This window comes from Heteronotia binoei, chromosome 12, assembly GCF_032191835.1.
Source record: "Heteronotia binoei isolate CCM8104 ecotype False Entrance Well chromosome 12, APGP_CSIRO_Hbin_v1, whole genome shotgun sequence".
Lineage (NCBI taxonomy): Eukaryota > Metazoa > Chordata > Lepidosauria > Squamata > Gekkonidae > Heteronotia > Heteronotia binoei.
In genome coordinates, this window is record NC_083234.1 from 19507204 (window position 1) to 19526176 (window position 18973).

Below are 18973 nucleotides of genomic sequence, written 5' to 3' on the forward strand. Positions count from 1 at the left end.
GAAAAGAGTTTGTTATTTTAAAAAAGAGAGACAACATCTATGGGCACCAGTCTTTTAAAGTTAGGAGGAAGGGAAGATGAACAAAAGATGTCAGCTCTATGATGCCGCCCAGGGGGTTAATAATTTCCCCCAGAGACTCTTGCATGGTGCCCATTCTCTTTCCTTTAAGATCCCCTGCCCCCCTTTTAAACTCTCAGGCTTTTAATGGTTAATCTGGTTGTGGCACTCTGGTCTGCTTTAATATGTGCTCTTAAAAGGCACATTAAGAATGTTAATTAGAGCAGGTCAGAAGCATTATGATCAAATCAAGTGAGCTCGTTCTGAGTATAAAATATAAACAGACTTTAAAAAAGAAAAGAAAACAAAGTCTGTGTGTTCTCAAACACAGTAAATTTGCTCCTCTGTAGAGTCTTTTTCCACCTCCCACATCAATCGACTCTCAGCTCCCACCCGTCAGCCCTAACTGCCCCCCAGTCTCCAGAAATTCCTCAACCTGGAGCTGCAGTCCATGTTCTCAGCATCTTTTTTTAAAGAGAGAGCCTACTCCATTCCTCCTTAAATAAAGATCTGATCAGCCCCCTCCCCCCCCCCTAAAAAAAGCACCCTCATCTCCAGTTTCGTTCCAGTGGAGGAAGTGAATCACAAGGCCCAGCTATCTTTTGGCTGACAGCAGCAGGGCTGGATTCTGCTACATTTCTCCCAAACCTGCAAAATGTCAAGCCATTAGAAAAATATGCAGACATTTCACATTTCATTTCTGATGAGTCTTTCCCCTCCTCCTCAGAATCACTGGCATCTGGTTGTTAGTCCTAGCATCCCTAGTTTTGACACAGTCAGTTCTGCAGTTGCCAGTGTCAGCAGAGAGGGAGAGAGAGAGACTATCGCTTTTTCTTTTTTCCTTTGCAACTCCATGCTGTCTCTGCTGCAGATTCAAATTAGTTCTACACACACACACACACACACACACCATAGAGAGCCAGTTTGGTGTAGTGGTTAAATGTGCAGACTCTTATCTGGGAGAACCGGGTTTGATTCCCCACTCCTCCACCTGCACCTGCTGGAATGGCCTTGGGTCAGCCATAGCTCTGGCAGAGGTTGTCCTTGAAAGGGCAGCTGCTGTGAGAGCCCTCTTAGCTCCACCCACCTCACAGGGTGTCTGTTGTGGGGGGAGAAGATATAGGAGATTGTAAGCCACTCTTAGGCTCTGATTCAGAGAGAAGGGCGGGGTATAAATCTGCAGTCTTCTTCTTATCTGGGAAAACAGGGTTTGATTTCCCACTCCTCCATTTGCAGCTGCTGGAATGGCCTTGGGTCAGCCATAGCTCTGGCAGAGCTGTCCTTGAAAGCGCAGCTTCTGGGAGAGCTCTCTCAGCCCAACCTACCCTACAAGATGTTTGTTGTGGGGGGGTGGGGAGAGATAAAGGAGATTGTGAGCCGCTCTGAGATTCAGAGCAAAGGGCGGGATATAAATCCGATATCATCATCATCATTGAAATTCACAAACACTTCTAATCTTGGCACCGAACGCGCACTAACCTGCACTTGAGGTCCAAGTACCAAAACTAAACAAATAAATGCATTTACACATTGCAGTTCCTCCCTCTGCTCCCCCTCCTCCCACCCCTTCCCGAAACAACAATACCCATTTGAAATGCTCATCGAAGATTGTCTGGGTAGATGCTTGTGAAGACAATGTTGCATTCTGTAGTAATTAAGCAAAATAAAAGTTCTGTTTGCAATGAAACAATTTGGCTAAGCTGGGTTTTTCATCCCAGGAAATGGGTTTTGTAGCTCTCCGCTTGTTCGGCAACACATGCGGCTAATTAGATTCCCTCCTGCCATTATTTTTAATTTTTTGCCATTACAATAGTTGTTATCCCTTTGTCTTAAAATTAATGAGGTTAGTGAGCTCATATCTTGCTTCTGTTTAAAAAAAAATCAGATTATGGTTGAGTGTCTAGAATTTCATTCCATATATAATTATGCCCTAATGAGTCCCCCCCCCCCTCCCTTCTCCCCTCCCCTTCCTTAAAACACCCTTTGGCCCTTGCTGTTCTTGCATTGGTTGCAGTTGTTTAACTAATGTAGAAGATGGAATGGGTGGTTGTTTTCAATTCTGATGGGATTCCAAGAACAATAATAATAAAAAAAGAATCTACATTTGATAGCTCAAGAAAACTGCTCTTCTTAAGTGTATCTGCAGAACATTAGGACCAGATTACTCCGGAAGTTTCTTATGATTTGGATCCATACCAGTTTTGTCACTGTTGGAAACCTTAAGAAGTAGATCAGGCTGCAGAGGAACACTTTGGAATGGTCACCTCTGGTTGATTTTCCTGATGTGTGTCCATTTTGTATGAACTGCCTTATATCAAGTCAGGCCCCTGCTCTACGAAGGTTAATACTGTCTACTCCAGAGGTGACCAAACTGCAGCTCGGGAGCCACATGCGGCTCTTTCACACATATTGTGTGGCTCTTAAAGCCCCCACCACCCCGTCAGCCAGCTTGGAAAAGGCATTTGTCTCTTTAAAACTCTTCTCCAAGCCAAGCCAGCCAGTGGCTTGGAGAATGCATTTAAAGTTCTTTTTTCCCCCACCTCTCTCTCCCTCTTTAGCTTGGAGAAACGTCGACTGCGGGATGACATGATAGAGGTTTACAAGATTACGCATGGGATAGAGAAGGTAGAGAAAGAAGTACTTTTCTCCCTTTCTCACAATACAAGAACTCGTGGGCACTCAATAAAATTGCTGAGCAGTTGGGTTAGAATGGATAAAAGGAAGTACTTCTTCACCCAAAGGGTGATTAACATGTGGAATGCACTGCCACGGGAGGTGATGGTGGCTACAAGCATAGCCAGATTTAAGAGGGAATTGGATCAACATATGGAGCAGAGGCCCATCGGTGGCTATTAGCCAGAGCGTACTGTTAGAACTCTCTGTCTGGGGCAAGTGATGCTCTGTATTTTTGGTGCTTGGGAAGGCTTCTAGTGTCCTGGCCCCACTGATGGACCTCCTGATGGCACCTGGTTTTTTTGGCCACTGTGTGACACAGGGTGTTGGACTGGATAGGCCATTGCCTGATCCAACATGGCTTCTCTTATGTTCTTTCCCCCATCTATCTGATGTTCATGTCTTGTGGCTCTCAAACATCTGACGTTTATTCTCTGTGGCTCTTACATTAAGTAAGTTTGACCACCCCTGGTCTACTCTAACTGGCAGTGTTTCTCCAGGGTCTCAGGTTGAGATCTTTCTCATCACCTGCTACCTGATCCTTTTTTTTAACAGACATGCCTGGGTTGAATTTGGGATCTTATGCATGCAAAAATAGGTGCCGCTGAGCCATGGACCCAGAGCATCTGTGCATAGAACATCAGTGTTGAAACTCAGTACTTGTGAACCAAAAGGGGAAATTATGTTTGCAGAACTGCATAATAAATGTTGGGAGCCAATGATCCAAGCTTGCCTTCATTCCCTCGGTAAAGATAAAGGACAGATCTTTCTTGTTCCTTCATTCTGACAAGTACTAAATGACAACAGACAGTTTCCCTTTTTGTTTATCAGAGATTATACCAGCACAGGCAAATTTGAGGCTGTTCCAAGCTAGTAAATAGTTTCCAAAAATGACACATTGTCCCAATAGCTTGTCAATCAGGCCCTTTTTGTGTTTGTGCTCTCTACATTCTCCCATCCAACATACAGTGGAACTCGCTGCTTCTGGGCCGTAACTCAGTTATGGAAACATATGTATGTACGCGTCGTATATGTATGCAACCGATGTACAGCAACCTCAGCAAGGGGCTTTCAAGGCAAGGGAGAAGCAGAGGTGTTTTGCCATTGCCTTCCTCTACAGTCTTCCTTGGTAGTCCCTCATCCAAGTACCGGCCGTGCTTAGCTTCTGAGATCTGATGAAACTGGGCTATACCATGCCATTCCACTAAGGAAATGTATATAATTTATTTAGATATAATCTGAGAGTCCAAAAAGGCATGATGCAGAAGCCCCATGTTTGAAGCTTCCAAGTCAACATGAGAACAGTGTGATGCGGTGGCTAAAAAGACAAATGCAATTTTGGGCTGTATCAATAGAAGTATAGTATCCAGATCACGTGAAGTGAAGGTATCGCTTTACTTTGCTCTGGTAAGACCTCACCTGGAGTATTGTGTTCAGTTTTGGGCACCACATTTTAAGAAGGATATAGACAAGCTGGAACAGGTCCAGAGGAGGGCGATGAAGATGATGAGGGGTCTGGAGACCAAGTCTTGTGAAGAAAGGTTGAAGGAGCTGGACATGTTTACCCTGGAGAGGAGGCGGCTGAGAGGTGATAGGATCACCATCTTCAAGTAGTTGAAGGGCTGTCATGTAGAGGACGGTGTGGAATTGTTTTCTGTTGCCCCAGAAGGTAGCACCAGAACCAATGGATTGAAATTAGAAGAGTTTCCGGCTTAACATTAAGAAGAACTTCCTGACCATTAGAGTGGTTCCTTAGTGGAACAGGCTTCCTCGGGAGGTGGTGGGCTCTCCTTCCTTGGAGGTTTTTAAACAGAGGCTAGATGGCCATCTGACAGCAATGAAAATCCTGTGAATTTAGGGGGAGGTATTTGTGGGTTTCCTGCATTGTGCAGGGGGTTGGACTAGATGACCCTGGAGGTCCCTTCCAGCTCTAGGATTGTATGATTCTAAGTGTCATAAGTGTATGATTCTAAGTGTATGTTTGTTTTGTTTAAAGGGGTGTACAGGACCCCAGTTCTCAATGGAGTGGTAGAAAGAGGAGGGTTGTTTTTTTTTTTTAGCTGTGCTGTTTTCCTAACCTAGTGTGGTTCTACTAAAATATTGTTTCCTTGTTGGGACAAACACACAAGGACCAGTTCCCCACTAGCTTTGTACCAATTTCATGATCTCTGCTCCATGGGGCTTCTGTCTGATTTTCCACAAGCTGCCACGAGGCTGCAACCCGCTCCGCCTCTTTCCCGCGGCTAGTTGGAGGGGGCGTTTCCACCTGCCCTGCCCTGCGGTTCAGAGGATTGTGGAATTGGCTCGCGTGGTGCCATCTAGTAGGTTGGTCACTTTTTGTGGGCAATATTCCGGTTGGATTGGATTTGGCGACTTGGTGAGCACCATGCAGCGGCCCCATTTGGGCTTGGGGGTTTTGCAGGGTCTTCCCCAGGGCCGTATGGCATGGTGGGGGGGGGGGGAGAATGCAGACTGCCTATGGGATGGCCGAAATTGATCTCCACCTAAGCTGTGAATTTGTGTGTTGGGGGGGGGGATCTTTAGGGCTTCTTCTAAGCCAGGGGTCCTCAAACTTTTTAAATAGGGGGCCAGTTCACTGTCCCTCAGACTGTTGGAGGGCCGGACTGCCATTACTGTACAAGGTCGCGGGCCATCAGTTCTCCCTCTTCTGCATCTCTCTCCCTTCCCCACACCACACACCCCGGCCTGGGAACTCACCTCACCTCGGTATCACCTCACACTCTGTCTCCGCCGCCTCAGCCCAGTGCCGGAAGTGTGCGTTGCTAACGTGAGTTTAGGTTGAACGTCACTTCCGGTCTGATTTTGCCATAACCCGGCGGGCCACATAAACATCCTCAGCGGGCCGCATCTGGCCTGCGGCCTTAGTTTGAGGACCCCTGTCCTAAGCAATGTGCCGGCCGGATGAGAGCCACTTGGAGTTGGCTCGGTCCTGAGCAAGGTGTCTCACCCACTGTACATCAGGGGAGGGGTCCAGGGATGACCCCGGCCTTGATTGTGCTGCCAGTTAATGTTTGCCCTTTGCCATTAGAATTTTAAGTAAAGTGGTTTACCCAACTTGTTGTCTGTCTCTTTATTCTGCCTGGGGTTCAACGGGAGCGAAGGGCCATCCATGCAAACTGGCTTCCTCCCTAAGGGAAAACAAGGGCTGCCATTTTGGGCAGGGAGCTCTCCAGAAATCATTGGATCAGGGGGAATGTTATGAGACACACCGGTAAGAAGCTACTTCGCAGCTCTTTGTATTACACGTATAAAAGCACCTGTGCCTCAGGAGACCAGGTGAGTGACAGGAAGCCAGCGCCTAGCAGCTGTTTGGCCCAGAAAGCCCTTGGAAAACCAAATGAGGTTCTTGAATAGAAAGCCTACATTGCTGACATGTCAGCGACCGTCAAGGCCAGTTTCTTCCTGAGAGCCTCGTGCTTGACATGGTGCCTAGTTATCAAGATCACCCTGCACCGGGGACTCTGTCAGATTTCACTCAGACTGCCACAGGCTAATCAGTTCCCCTAACAGGTTTGCAGTGCAAGGGGAGGGGGGAGAATACTACTGGAGCACAGCCGCACTTTTGTGAGCTATTTCTGAAGTCGGTAAAATGAGTACCCAACTTGCTGGGAGTAAAGTGTAGATCAGACGTCCCCAACCCCCGGGCCATGGACTGGTACCAGTCCATGGCCTGTTAGCAACCAGGCTGTGAGTTGTATAATTATTTCATTATATATCACAGTGTAGTAGTAGTAGTAGTAGTAGTAATAATAATAATAATAATACGACATTAGATTAATATCCTGCCCTCCACTCTGAATCTCAGAGCAGCTCACAATCTCCTTTATCTTCCTCCCCCACAACAGACAACCTGTGAGGTGGGTGGGGCTGAGAGAGCTCTCCCAGAAGCTGCCCTTTCAAGGACAGCTCTGCCAGAGCTGTGGCTGGCCCAAGGCCATTTGCAGCAGCTGCAAGTGGAGGAGTGGGGAATCAAACCGGTTCTCCCAAATAAGAGTCCGTGCGCTTAATCACCACACATGGAAAATTTGCCTTTCACAAAACCAGATCCTGGTGCCAAAAAGGTTGGGGGACCACTAGTGTAGATTATTGGGGAAGGCAATGGAAAACCGCACCGTAAAAAGTCTGCCAAGAAAATGTTGTGATGTGACATCACCCCATGGGTTGGTAATGACTTGGTGCTATACTGGATGGCTGCACCTTCAGCTTTTTACAACTAACTACAATGGTCCGCTGGACTGAACAACCCCTCCCTCTTGCCCATGCATGAAGCAGCCTCATGGATTCAAATGGCAAAGCAGTATTCTTGCACTTCTGGGACCTACCAGCATCTTGTATGACCATCCCTTGCAATTCTGTTTGAAGTGTCTGTGGGCCAATCCAACTATCTTAAGTTGTCTCTTGTTCCCAGTCATCACACACAGAAAGATGCCTTATACTGAAGCAGACCACAGGTCCATCAATGTCAGTATTGCCTACTCAGACTGGCAGCAGCTGTCCAGGTTCTCAGGTTCCCATCACCTACTGCCCGGTCCTTTTCAACTAGAGATGCTGGGGATTGAAACTGGGACTACAGCCCCTCCACACAGGTCCTCCTCCTCTGCATCCCTCCTTTTTTTTCTTCATGTATTTATTTTAGACACTTCTTGGGAGGGTACCCAGATTGGTCTGCTACAGCCAAACGAAGGACTCTTGTGATACGTTAAAGACTACGCAGAGCATTGGGCAGAAGCTCCCAGAAGCCAGAGTCAACTCCATCAGCTGCAGGATTTCAGAGAAGGGAGCTTGGTCTCTTGAAAAGCCTAGCCAGGGTTCTTCCACACTTCTCCCCTCCTTGTGCTTTTTTTTACAATGGACTCAGGTTATTTTTGTGGACTCAGGTTATTTTCTTACCACATGTGGCTTAAATGAGGAGGACTCGGGTGCTGTTGTTATTGCTGTCATTGTTGGTGGCATCACAGCCTTTTAAAAAAATGGCCCTAAACTATCAATATGAACATATGAAGCTGCCTTATACTGAATCAGACCCTTGGTCCATCAAAGCCAGTATTGTCTACTCAGACTGGCAGCAGCTCTCCAGGGTCTCAAGCTGAGGTTTTTCATGACTATTTGCCTGGACCCTTTTTTGGAGATGGCAGGGATTGAACCTGGGACCTTCTGCTTACCAAGCGGATGCTCTACCACTGAGCCACCGTCCCTCCCCCTAATATGACACTGTAGTGTTGTAACGACAGTTTAAGCAGTTCTCTGAATTTCCAGGATTCATTTATCATTTTGTAAAGTAAGTATCCTATTTCTTTGTGCAGGTAGAAAGAAAAAGGCAGATCTCTGACTTTTTGCAATGAAAGCTAGGAATTTAAAAAAAAACCCTGCTTAAACAGTCATTGTAGCACGAGAGAGACACACAGAGAGAGAGAGGTCACTGTCAGAAGAGGAAGACAGGGGTTGGTTTAATGATGACAGTCCAATCATTGAAAAGTGGGCTGAAAGTGGGTGGGAGTGGGGCAGGACAAAAAAGAGTGATGGAAACATTATTCACTAGGACAGGGGTGGCCAAACTTGCTTAATGTAAGAGCCACATAGAATAAACTTCATATCTTTGAGAACCACAAGACACAAATGTCAGATGTTTGAGAGCTGCAAGACAGGAAGGAAGGAAGGAAGGAAGGAAGGAAGGAAGGAAGGAAGGAAGGAAGGAAGGAAGGAAGGAAGGAAGGAAGGAAGGAAGGAAGGAAGGAAGGAAGGAAGGAAGGAAGGAAGGAAGGAAGGAAAATAGATGGGGGAGGGGGAAAGAAAGCAACTTTAACTTCAAATGGCTGCCTTAGCTTGGAGAAGTGATTTAAACAGAGAAATACCTTCTCAAAGCTGGCCAATGGGGCAATCAGGGCTTTGAGAGCCACGCCATATGTGTGAGAGAGCCACACATGGCTCCCGAGGCACAGTTTGGCTACCCCTTGACTACGAAAAAGCTGACTCAAAATCAGCCTCCAGGAAAAGTTCTGGGTAAGAGTATTCTGGAAACAGCCAGAAAATCGGGGTGGGGTGGTGGAGTACAGCCACACAAAGGTGTGCAGAAATCAGGGGGTAAACCAAAGTAGTCTGGGGCCAGACCAAAGAAAACCCATGTGGGGGGAAAACAGCGCTGCTACCCTCTGAAACAACAAGTCTGTGAGATGCCGTAAGACTCTTCTGTTTCTTTATACGCTTGCGAGCTTATACACATTTACAGATGTTCTGAATCTCTGGGTTGTATTTCTATTTCTGCTTCAAAGCCACATTCTCCAGGCAATTTATAAATACATAATCCTACCGCAACGATCGAAGCAGAAACAAACGGCACATCTGCAAGAGGTTGACCTCAACCAGGGCTATTGGAGAAGTATGTTCTGCGGTGCATGCCTATCCTTCATCCCAGCCTGTGCTGGAGGCTGCTTGGGGCTCTATTGGATGCTGCCCAAATACGGGTCCTGCCCTGTACTCTGTCCCAGCTAGGACAGCCATCCTTAAATGACAGGGCAGATGGCATGGGGGCCACCTCCCTCTGGCTTCATATCACGCATGCTTAGAACATGCACAGGGTGGATTTGGGTTGATGGGAACTCTGAAGGAAGAACGGCAGCCAGGAATAAAACAAATGCTGTTCTCCTTACATTGCTGACACTGCTCTGCTAGAAGCCTTACAGGTTCTCCACTTCAGGATACAGACAGTCCAGCTGGCAACCCAAGGATGACGCAGGCCACAGAGGTAAGCAAAGGAAGAGCATCCCCTGCCTCACTCAAAATGTCTGTTCCCTCCACCCAACCAGTGTTCCCTCTAAGCTGAGTTAGTGTGAGCTAGATCACAATTTCTTTGCCTCCAGCTCACGCATTTTTGTCTCAGCTCAGGAAAAATGGCCCCAGAGCACACTCATTTATGCAGCAGCTCACAACTTGAATGCCAGTAGCTCACAAAGTAGAATTTTTGCTCACAACACTCCACAGCTTCGAGGGAACATTTCACCCAACCACTCTCCTTTCTTCAAGAGAGCCAGTTTGATGTAGTGGTGAAGTGTGCGGACTCTTATCTGGGAGAACCGGGTTTGATTCCCCACTCCTCCACTTGCGCCTGCTGGAATGGCCTTGGGTCAGCCATAGCTCTGGCAGAGGTTGTCCTTGAAAGGGCAGCTGCTGTGAAAGCCCTCTCAGTTACGCCCACCTCACAGGGTGTCTGTTGTGGGGGGAGAAGATATAGGAGATTGTAAGCTGCTCTGAGTCTCTGATTCAGCGAGAAGGGCAGGGGTATAAATCTGAAGTCTTCTTCTTCTCAACAGTTGCTAGCAGCGTCCCCCACACACAAGGCAAGCATGTGCAGGGAGATAAGGGTGTTATGTCCTGTGATATTGTTTCAGTATGACCTCATATGCCGGGGGGTGGGGGGGGGGACACATGGCACACAATCACATTTATGGTGACTATCAGCCGCTCCAGCTGTTAGTACTATCGGCTAAACATACACACCTTTTTGCTTTGCAGGATTGGAGCCCCACAGAGTAACCCAAACAGAAACTGCAGGTAGAGTTCCAGCACAACTGTGTACAAGGAACAGGTAGGCATTGGCTTAATTACTTCCACTTGAACTCCCAAGAGTTAAATCCCAACATGTAGGAACCTGGGGGGGGGGGGGGATAGAAATTAGGTGTTGTGGTCTCTCAAATGGCATGCTGTTAGCAGGGTGATTGAGCCCACTCGCTGAACATTGCTGGCCTCGAACACCTGAATCTGTCTGATACTGAATCAGTTTGGTGCTTGGGGGTGGCGTCTACAGTGGGAGGGCTTCTAGTGTCCTGGCCCCACTGATGGACCTCCTGATGGTGCCTGGTTTTTTTGGCCACTGTGTGACAATGTTGGACTAGATGGGCCATTGGTCTGATCCAACATGGCTTCTCTTATGTTCTTAAGATCCTTGGGTCCTCAAGGTCAGTATTGCCTACTCAGACTGGCAGCAGCTCTCCAGGGTCTCAGGTAGAGGTCTTTCCCATCACCTACTATCTCATCCTTGTAACTGGAGATGTCAAGGATTGCATGTGAGATCTTCTGCATGCAAGGCAGATGCTGTAACACTGAGCCACCGCCGGTTCCCCCACTCACTTTTTGTAGCTATTGCTGAACATCGCTGTCCTCGTGTCTCTTTTGGCTCTTTTCAGGGACAGTGAAGCAGCCACACTTTCCCATTGACAGTGGAATGTCAACCACCCGCTGAGCCTAGAACGTGATCAGACGGCTGCAGTGACTTGTGTGCATCTCGCTACCTGCTGTGTGTTTGCCAGGTCTCTTGATCTACCCCGGCTTCCGCATCCTGCCTAACAGACAGTTGTTCAGCCAGCACCAGTGTACATACAATGGGAATACACTGACAAAGACTACTCCACTTGAGATTATGCAGTTTGTCTATGGAGCTTTCAAATGCATAGAAACCCCAGCAAAAAGAGTTGGTAATTCCATTCATCTGACATGCCTTTGGACCCCTGCTCCTGGTGTGGTTCAATAAACATTTGGATTGTTTCACAGCTTTCTCTGTATGTGTGTGTGTGTTATTAATTGGAGTTTGATACAGCAATGTTCTCTTTGTTAGAAACCACAGCTGCAGGGCTGTTTTTGTAGCAGGAACTCCTTTGCGTATTAGGCCACACACCCCTGATGTAGCCAATCCTCCTGAAGCTTGGAGTAGGGCTCTGTACTAAGAGTCCTGTAAACTCTTGGAGGATTGGCTACATCAGGGAGGTGTGACCTAATATGAAAAGGAGTTCCTGCTACAAAAAAAGCCCTGCATAGCTGTCTTCAGAATGGGACTAACACTGAGAAGGGGAGGGGAGGGGCCTCCGGTGCCTACGCAGTTGGATTCTCTAGCAAGGGGCAGGCTCCTCTCCATTCACAACTCCTTAAATCGTTAGAAAGTGCACTGAAGGTGAATGGTTTAGGGTATGTGACTGCAGTCAATATATGTGAAAGAGCCACATGTGGTTCCCAAGCCACAGTTTGGCCACCCCTGAGCAAGCACATCCACAAAGCGATAGCTCTGTAGACCAGTGAGCTCTTGAGACCTCTGTGGCATTCCGTGTCCATGCAAGTCTTGCTGTTCAGCCATTGCAAACAAACAAATCTTTCAACTCATAGGAAAGGGTGGAGCCTCTAACTTCAGATATCCTCACTCTCTTTCCTTGGACAACCTGAGCTCAATTCCTTGAGTTTTCCTCACGTGACTACTTGGCCCTGCTTCTAAACATTAACAAAAGCTGTAGCAGGAATACATGTAGTTATTTCATGTAAGAACTTAACATGCATTCTCTGTGTAGACAGTCATAGGTGAGAAGTGCAGTCTCAGAGTTCTTGCCTGCCGCTTGCGTAATGCGGAGGGATTCTGAAACACACAAGGTTGCATTTGCAGTTTCCTAGATCCGTGTTCCGCCCCTGCCCCCAGTTGTGGAAAGTAAGATCCACTTATTCATAATTTGCATGTTGGAAACACATTTTTGCTTAGCTTTTAGAAGCCATGTGATATTAAAAAAAATATCAGTGTATCATTTCTGGAAATATCCCCCGGTACTGAAAAGGAATGACGGCACAATTATCAGAGTCTGCACACCCTATTTGTCTCTTTGCAGCGCGCTTGTGTGCTGTGGTCATTATCAATTTTTAATTAGGCGGATGCCATTCAGTTAGTTAAATAACAACTGAAAACAGCCTTTGCGTGTGGTGAGTCGAGAGGGAGGGACAGAAGAAGGGGGGAAAAAATTCCCCTTGCCAGAGAACAAAACGGCAAGAATGTAAAACATTTAAGAGCAGTTACCGCATAAAGGGTTCCAGATGGGAGGAGCTGGGCACAGATGTGTTCTATTCCAAGACTCCAGTCAATCAGCATTGCTATAAAATCACAGATTAATGAATCAAACGGCACACAAGGGCTGCCAGTCTCTTTGGTTTCTAACAGTTGCGGTGGGGTTTGGAGAAGAAGGGGGGAGGATAGCTTGGGGGCTTGCGCGGCTTATTTAGGCTAAGAGTCTATTCCAGGCTTTGAAAAGCTCTGCAATGAGAAAATTAAATTTGGAGACTACAAGGAGTTCCGCCATATGTGACATTACCAAGTGAGGGAGATGGAGCAGCCATCAGAATTGCAAACATCGGAAGCTGCCTGACACATGGAGCTGCCGCTGAATTTCACCGACAGTTAAATTAGAAATAGGTTTACAGGTTTGAAGACAGAGCCGAGGCGTTTAATGGCAATTAGCCAAAGTTCTCTGCAGGATCTGCCGCTTCGGTTGGTGCCCAAATCTGGCAAAAGTGAAATTTGAGGTGTTTCTCACTCGAGCAAGACATAAAGAGGAACTCAAACAGTATCACGTAGACCAACCCTGTTAACCCCAAACTCTGTATCAAAATATGATCAGTGCTGAAGCAGAGACCCTCTACAAGGAAGCCATGTGTTCTACTGCCCCAGCAGGTCCTTTAGTGTCAGTGCTTAAGGCTGCAGACTCCAGTCCATCTAGATTTGAGTCCAGTAGCGCCTGGCTATGAGAATCAGTTTGGTGTAGTAGTTGAATGTGTGGACTCTTACCTGGGAGAACCAAGTTTGATTCCCCATTCCTCCACCTGCTGCTGCTGGAGTGACCTTGGGTCAGTCATAACTCTCTCAGAACTGTTCTCTCAAGAGCAGTTTTCTCAGAGCTCTTTGAGCCCCACCCACCTCACAGCATGTCTGTTGTGGGGAGGGAAAGAGAATGGAGATTGTAAGCCTCTCTGAGACTGAGTAAAGCTGACATATAAATTCAGGCCGTTTTCCCACTGACCTTACCCCGGAGCGACATCCCTCTTCACCGCGCAGCGTCTGCGCTGATTTCCCACCAACTGCTGCGCATAACCAGGAAGAGCCTGGCTTTTAGCGGTTTACATCTGGTTTTTAGCGGTTTACATCTGCGACGCAAAAGCCGCGGCACTTCCTGGTTCTGCGCAGCAGTTGGTGGGAAATCCGCACAGATGCTGCGCGGTGAAGAGGGACGTCGCTCCGGGGTAAGGTCAGTGGGAAAACAACCTCAGTCTCCTCTTCCTCCTGCTCTTCTCTTCTCAAGATAAAAAAAAAATTCAGGGAGACTCAAAGCTCCTTTTGTCAGATACCAGTCCCATGTAGTAAGCTGCTCAAGGTCTTTCCTTGTATATTCAAAATAAGGGCTTTTTTGGCAGAAAAAGCCCAGCAGGAACTTATCTGCATATTAAGCCACACCCCCTGACATCACCATTGTTTTGCACAGGGCCTCTGTAGAAAAAGCCCAGCAGGAACACGTTTGCGTACTAGGCCACACCCCCTGCTGCCAAGCCATCCAGAACTGCATTCCTGCTAAAAAAAAAAAAATCCCTTTTCAGAATATACCACATATCCATACATTCTTTACTTATAGGCTGCTACTTGCTTTAGTTAAATCTTCAGCCTGTTGCTCAAAGGATTTGAAAATGCAACAGGTTGTTGTTGTTGTTTTAAGTCCAGTAAGTTGTGATGTTCATGTGCAAACTTTCCCAGTAACTCAGATTCTTGATCAAAACTGAATCCTGACCTCAGTTGCCTGCAGTCATCCTCCTTCAGGTGTCACATTTGGTGGGAGTTAGTTGAGCTCATCTGCATGCCGTACAAAGAGAGGCAGGAAGGAGAGAATTTATGAGCCCAGCAGATAAGCAGGATCATGCCGGACTGACAAAGCTGTGTTTGTTTGTGATATGTGAATTGAGCCAAACAAAGAGGTCTTATACCATGTTCAAAGAACAGTTCAGAACTGGAATATTTCTGTTCGGTGTTAGTGGGCTTTTCTGTATTTTTGTTTTCCTCGCTTGAAGTTCCTGTTTCTGGTCTGTTCTGCATGTGTTTTGCTCCCTCTAGGGGCTGATGTGAAATTACACCGGTGTGTGTCTGGCATGAAAACCCGTAGTTTAAATCTGCAGTGAGATATGCTGGACATAACCTGGTGTAATACCACTAGAGGGAGCAAAACATATGGGACAGGGGAGGAAATCCCCCAAGAAACAGGAACTTACAAGCCAGGAAAACAAAAATGCAGAAAAGCTCAGTGAAAGATGCTGGCTTTCTTTCTCTTACTCAGATAATAACCAGCATTGCTTTTTTCTTTTCTTTTCTCCTCCAGGCCCCGGAGCAGTACACGACGGGAACAACTCTGCATCCAGAGAGATGATTTCCCTCTGGCTATCAGGCACCCTGTTTGCTCATTTCCTCCTCAAGTTTTGATAAGAAAAGTGAGGGTCCTTGCATTCGATGCCTGGCTTCTCCCACACAACAGACTTTTAACCATCCACACTGCTGGGGGAGGGAGGGGGTTAAAAAAAAGTAAAGAAAAAAAACCCACACAAAGTCTACAGCTTGAATATACTGCCGGGAGGGGGCACGGGGAGGGGGAGGGGAACTGGGTTCCAAGTCAACCGCCCATTAAGGATTTTTCAATTACGGGCATTTCACAAAGCAGAATTGTTTTCATTTCTTTCCCTGCCCCTCAAACCCTATTTATGAATAACCAGCCTCTCATTCTACAGTCAAGTGCTTCTCAGCTGAGCCTGTGAAATGCCCTGGGAAACGTGTCTTGGTCTGAGAGACGACACACAGTGGAAAGTTAAAACGAGTAAAACAAAAAAAAAAAGTGTCCTATTATTATCTCTGTGTCTCTTGAGCAAAAGGATTGTTCTTTCTACTTGTTACACTGTACATAACTGTTCATGTTTCTAACTGTCCGATTACAATCTGGTTTCATTTCGCTTCAGTCTGGGCGGACGTTTCAATTGGGTTCCCATCCCGTCAGTCAATGCTTCCCCCCTGCCCTGTGGGTTATATTGGAAGTCTGGGGGCTGGAGCTGACACTGCCGAGCCAGTTTCGTCCTTAGACATAAACAGTGAGTCAGCCAACCGGTGCGAGGGAAGACGGGGAGCTGGCCCTGTTCCATAGAAGCCTAAAGTTAGAGGGACTCGTCAATGTAGATAAATAGACAGAATGGTGAGTCGCGCGCCTCCCATTTATCAGAATAATCATGCTGCCGTTCTGCCCATTCACCCATCCATCTAATTATCCATCCATCTGCCTTTCCAGTAATCTATTTGCCATATTTATCAATCAATCAATGTAATTATCTATGCTGAGGGTTTTTTTTTTTAATCCAGATCTTTCCTCCTCAGTTCCCCATCCGTTCTTCGAATCATCCATCAGTATAATCACCTTTTATTGAGTCCCACCTCTATCCAAACCACTTTTTAAAATTCCTCATTATTCAAACCATCATCATCATCATCTTTCTCGTTTAAAATTCTGTTGCAGCCTCTTCATCTCCTTTGATGCAGAATGAGGACATTTAGGCAGCTCATTTTTTCAGGGGGGGGGGCGGGGGTCCAGAAACTAATGGCACAGATAAGCAATGGAATGCTTCTAAAATCCAAACAGGAACCTAGGCGAAAGGCACAAAATTCAATAGCACCCCAGCAAAGACACCCCCTATTAAAGTCAACGATTTCAGATATCTCACTTCCCTTCCCAGTGCAAACTCACCCCTAGCTGAAGTCATCCATTTCTAAGCATTGCCTTAAAAAAAAAAAAAGAGTATTCCACTTTAAAAGGAGTTTATATATGGGAAGCAATTCTGCCATCTGTTCCAACATACCCAGCTTGCTCTTGCATATGGACATTCCAAAAACAAACAAAAGAATCACCCTTTACCCCCACACACCCAATTCAGTTATCAATCCTTTCTCCAGTCTCAACCTCCCCTGGCATTTCCATGGCAAAAAAACAAAAACCCTCCTGTTTTATTTCTTTGGAAATCCATCCATTCAGAAGCCGGCAGAGGCCAATTACTTTGCTAGCATGTTGACATTAGTCTTTGCATTTGTTTGGGGACCTCTTCTGAGCAGAGGGCCCTTGATGCCAACTTTAATTTTCTGAGCATTTGATTAACATTGGAAAGCGGGAGGAACAAACGTAAGAGGGCAAGAAAAAGCCAAACACATTCACACAGCTTTCTGTGTTTCTGCTGCTCCTCTCTGAGTCCCAGAGAACACTTTGCCAAGGGAGCTTCTCGCTCGCTGTTCCTAAAGTTGGGCAGTGGCACCGAGCGGCCAGCATCTCCTTTCGAGGACTCGGGTCCTGAAGTCAAGAAGTCTCACTCAGCCCCGCTCCTTGTCTGAATGTGATTGAAGAGAAGCCGCGGAGAAGAGATTCTCCAGCACACGTTTCATCGAAATACAAGGCTGTTGCAGAAGCAAGAGAAGTTCTGGTGGCTTACGAGAAACACCGGAATCTGTTCTGTGGACTAAAAGGGGGGGAATGTACTGGACTGTAAACGGGGGAAGAGTAGACCATATACCTGCACCGTTAAATAAAGCAGACCTTTGCAAAATTGGAAGCAACCCACTGCAAAACAGTTCCCCAGGACAGCATTGGATGAATGGGGGGAAAATGAATGCAAAAGCAAGGATCCTAGTTCTATATATATATTGGGTTTTTTTTTCCTCTTTGGAAACTTTCTGCGTAGGAAGATGGTCCTGAGACTGTCACACGTCTGGCCAAGACTGGGGAGACCGTTCAGCTGCCTGGAAAGCAGTAAGGAAGTATAATGCCTATGTTACTGAGCTGCTAACAGCCGTGTCTTGGGGACGCTAAAATGACCTTGTGGCTGGCGAGTGACTGGCGCCAGTTCCCAGCGGGTCTGTACGGATGATCAGAACAAATGTGCCATTCCGATTATCTACACATGTAGTACATGAATGATTTTTTTTAAAGGAGTTTGATATTTACTTATACGAGACTAAACATTTGGGTGGTATATTCATAACAAGAAGCTGAAATAGCGAGGGCTTTGTTTTCAGATGTATGACGAAAGTCCCTTGAGCAGACCCTCGACTGCATCACTCATGAATGTACTGACTGCTTCCCATAACGTGTTGTGTTTTGTTGTAGCCCCAAAATGCCTGCTTGCCTCCAAATCTAATGGAAAAGAAAAACAAAGATAGGTCAAAACCTTTCTGGAGTGGGGGGGGGGAGCATAGAAAACAGGGCACAAAGTTTCTTCAAAAAGTATTTCACTGCTTTATCAGTTATTCTTAGAAGACACTTTTCCTTCCCATGCTTTTGCCTAGAAGACTAAGTAAGCAACATTGAAAGGAGACGGGAAAAGCGCACGCGTAAACACACCCTTCGCTGGACGCTATTCCCAAGCATGTCGCCATGGAGAGATACGAGATCGTGAAGCTGTTTGGAGGCTGATTTAATCTCTGCAAGGAATTCGTAGTTGTGGTCCAGCTCAAAGGAGCTTGGTGCTCCATTAGGAACCACGAGGCCAGGCTAGGCCGAACTGTCATAGCCCAGCATTCTGAATGCAGCCCCGAGGAGCCAGATGTCCCCTGGCACTTCTGAGCAGGATGGGAAGGTGCCAAAAAGAAACAGAAGCGCTGCATTTGGTTTGCCTGAACTCCACAGCAACAGGTCGATTCTATTGGCATTCTTAGGAAACAATGATGCAAAGCTCACACCGATAACACAAGTCTTCAAGCAGGCCTAGTCAAATCGATGGTAGGCTTGGGCCACCATAAACTTCTGGGCTCGACCTGAAAGTCACTGGATAAATGTTAAGGTTCTACTGTTCCTAAAGTTTCCAGCCTTCAAGTGGTGACTGGAAATCTCCTGGGATTTCAACTGATCTCCAGGTGACAGAGATCAGTCAATCTGGAGAAAATAGCTGCTTCGGAAGATGGACTCTATGGCATTTTACTCCACTGCAGTCCCTCCCCTTCTCAAACCCTGCCCTCCCCAGACTCCCCAACTCCAGAACTTTCCCCACTTAGCTGTTCCTAGGAATGTCTTCCCACTTTCAGGAATCCAGACAAACATTTGTCCCCAGGGATTCATGAATGTAAGTGGTAGAAGTAGCCTTCAGAGTCTCAGAAGGAGATCAGAAAGCAAAGCTTTTAAGATGCTTAAAATCATGCTATGGGCGTGTACAGAAGTTTTAAAGAATACTGAGCTGAGCAACCACCTCCAGAATGCCACCCCTCCCCATAAATCCATTCTAGCGAGTGTTAGACTTTGGAACCGTTTCTTAGAAGATCGGGAAGGCCCTGTTCAAGGAGGGGGTATACCCAGCGAAAGGTACAAAAGACGTTCCTAGCATGTTTCTTTCTCTCTCTCTTTTTTTTAAATTCACAAGTCCT

The 18973-nt window shown here is 46.7% G+C and overlaps 1 protein-coding gene across 5 annotated transcripts in view; it reads left to right on the plus strand.

Annotated features, from left to right (window-relative positions):
• OPCML (opioid binding protein/cell adhesion molecule like) overlaps positions 1-15924 on the plus strand; it is a 1347090-nt gene extending 1331166 nt beyond the window's left edge. For all 5 annotated transcript variants that reach the window (XM_060251103.1, XM_060251105.1, XM_060251104.1 and 2 more), the window contains one exon: positions 14913-15924. In XM_060251103.1, the coding sequence (XP_060107086.1) occupies positions 14913-15013 (101 nt within the window). In that variant the 3' untranslated portion in view covers positions 15014-15924. The remainder of the gene's footprint in view (positions 1-14912) is intronic.
• The last annotated feature ends 3049 nt before the right edge of the window (positions 15925-18973 follow it).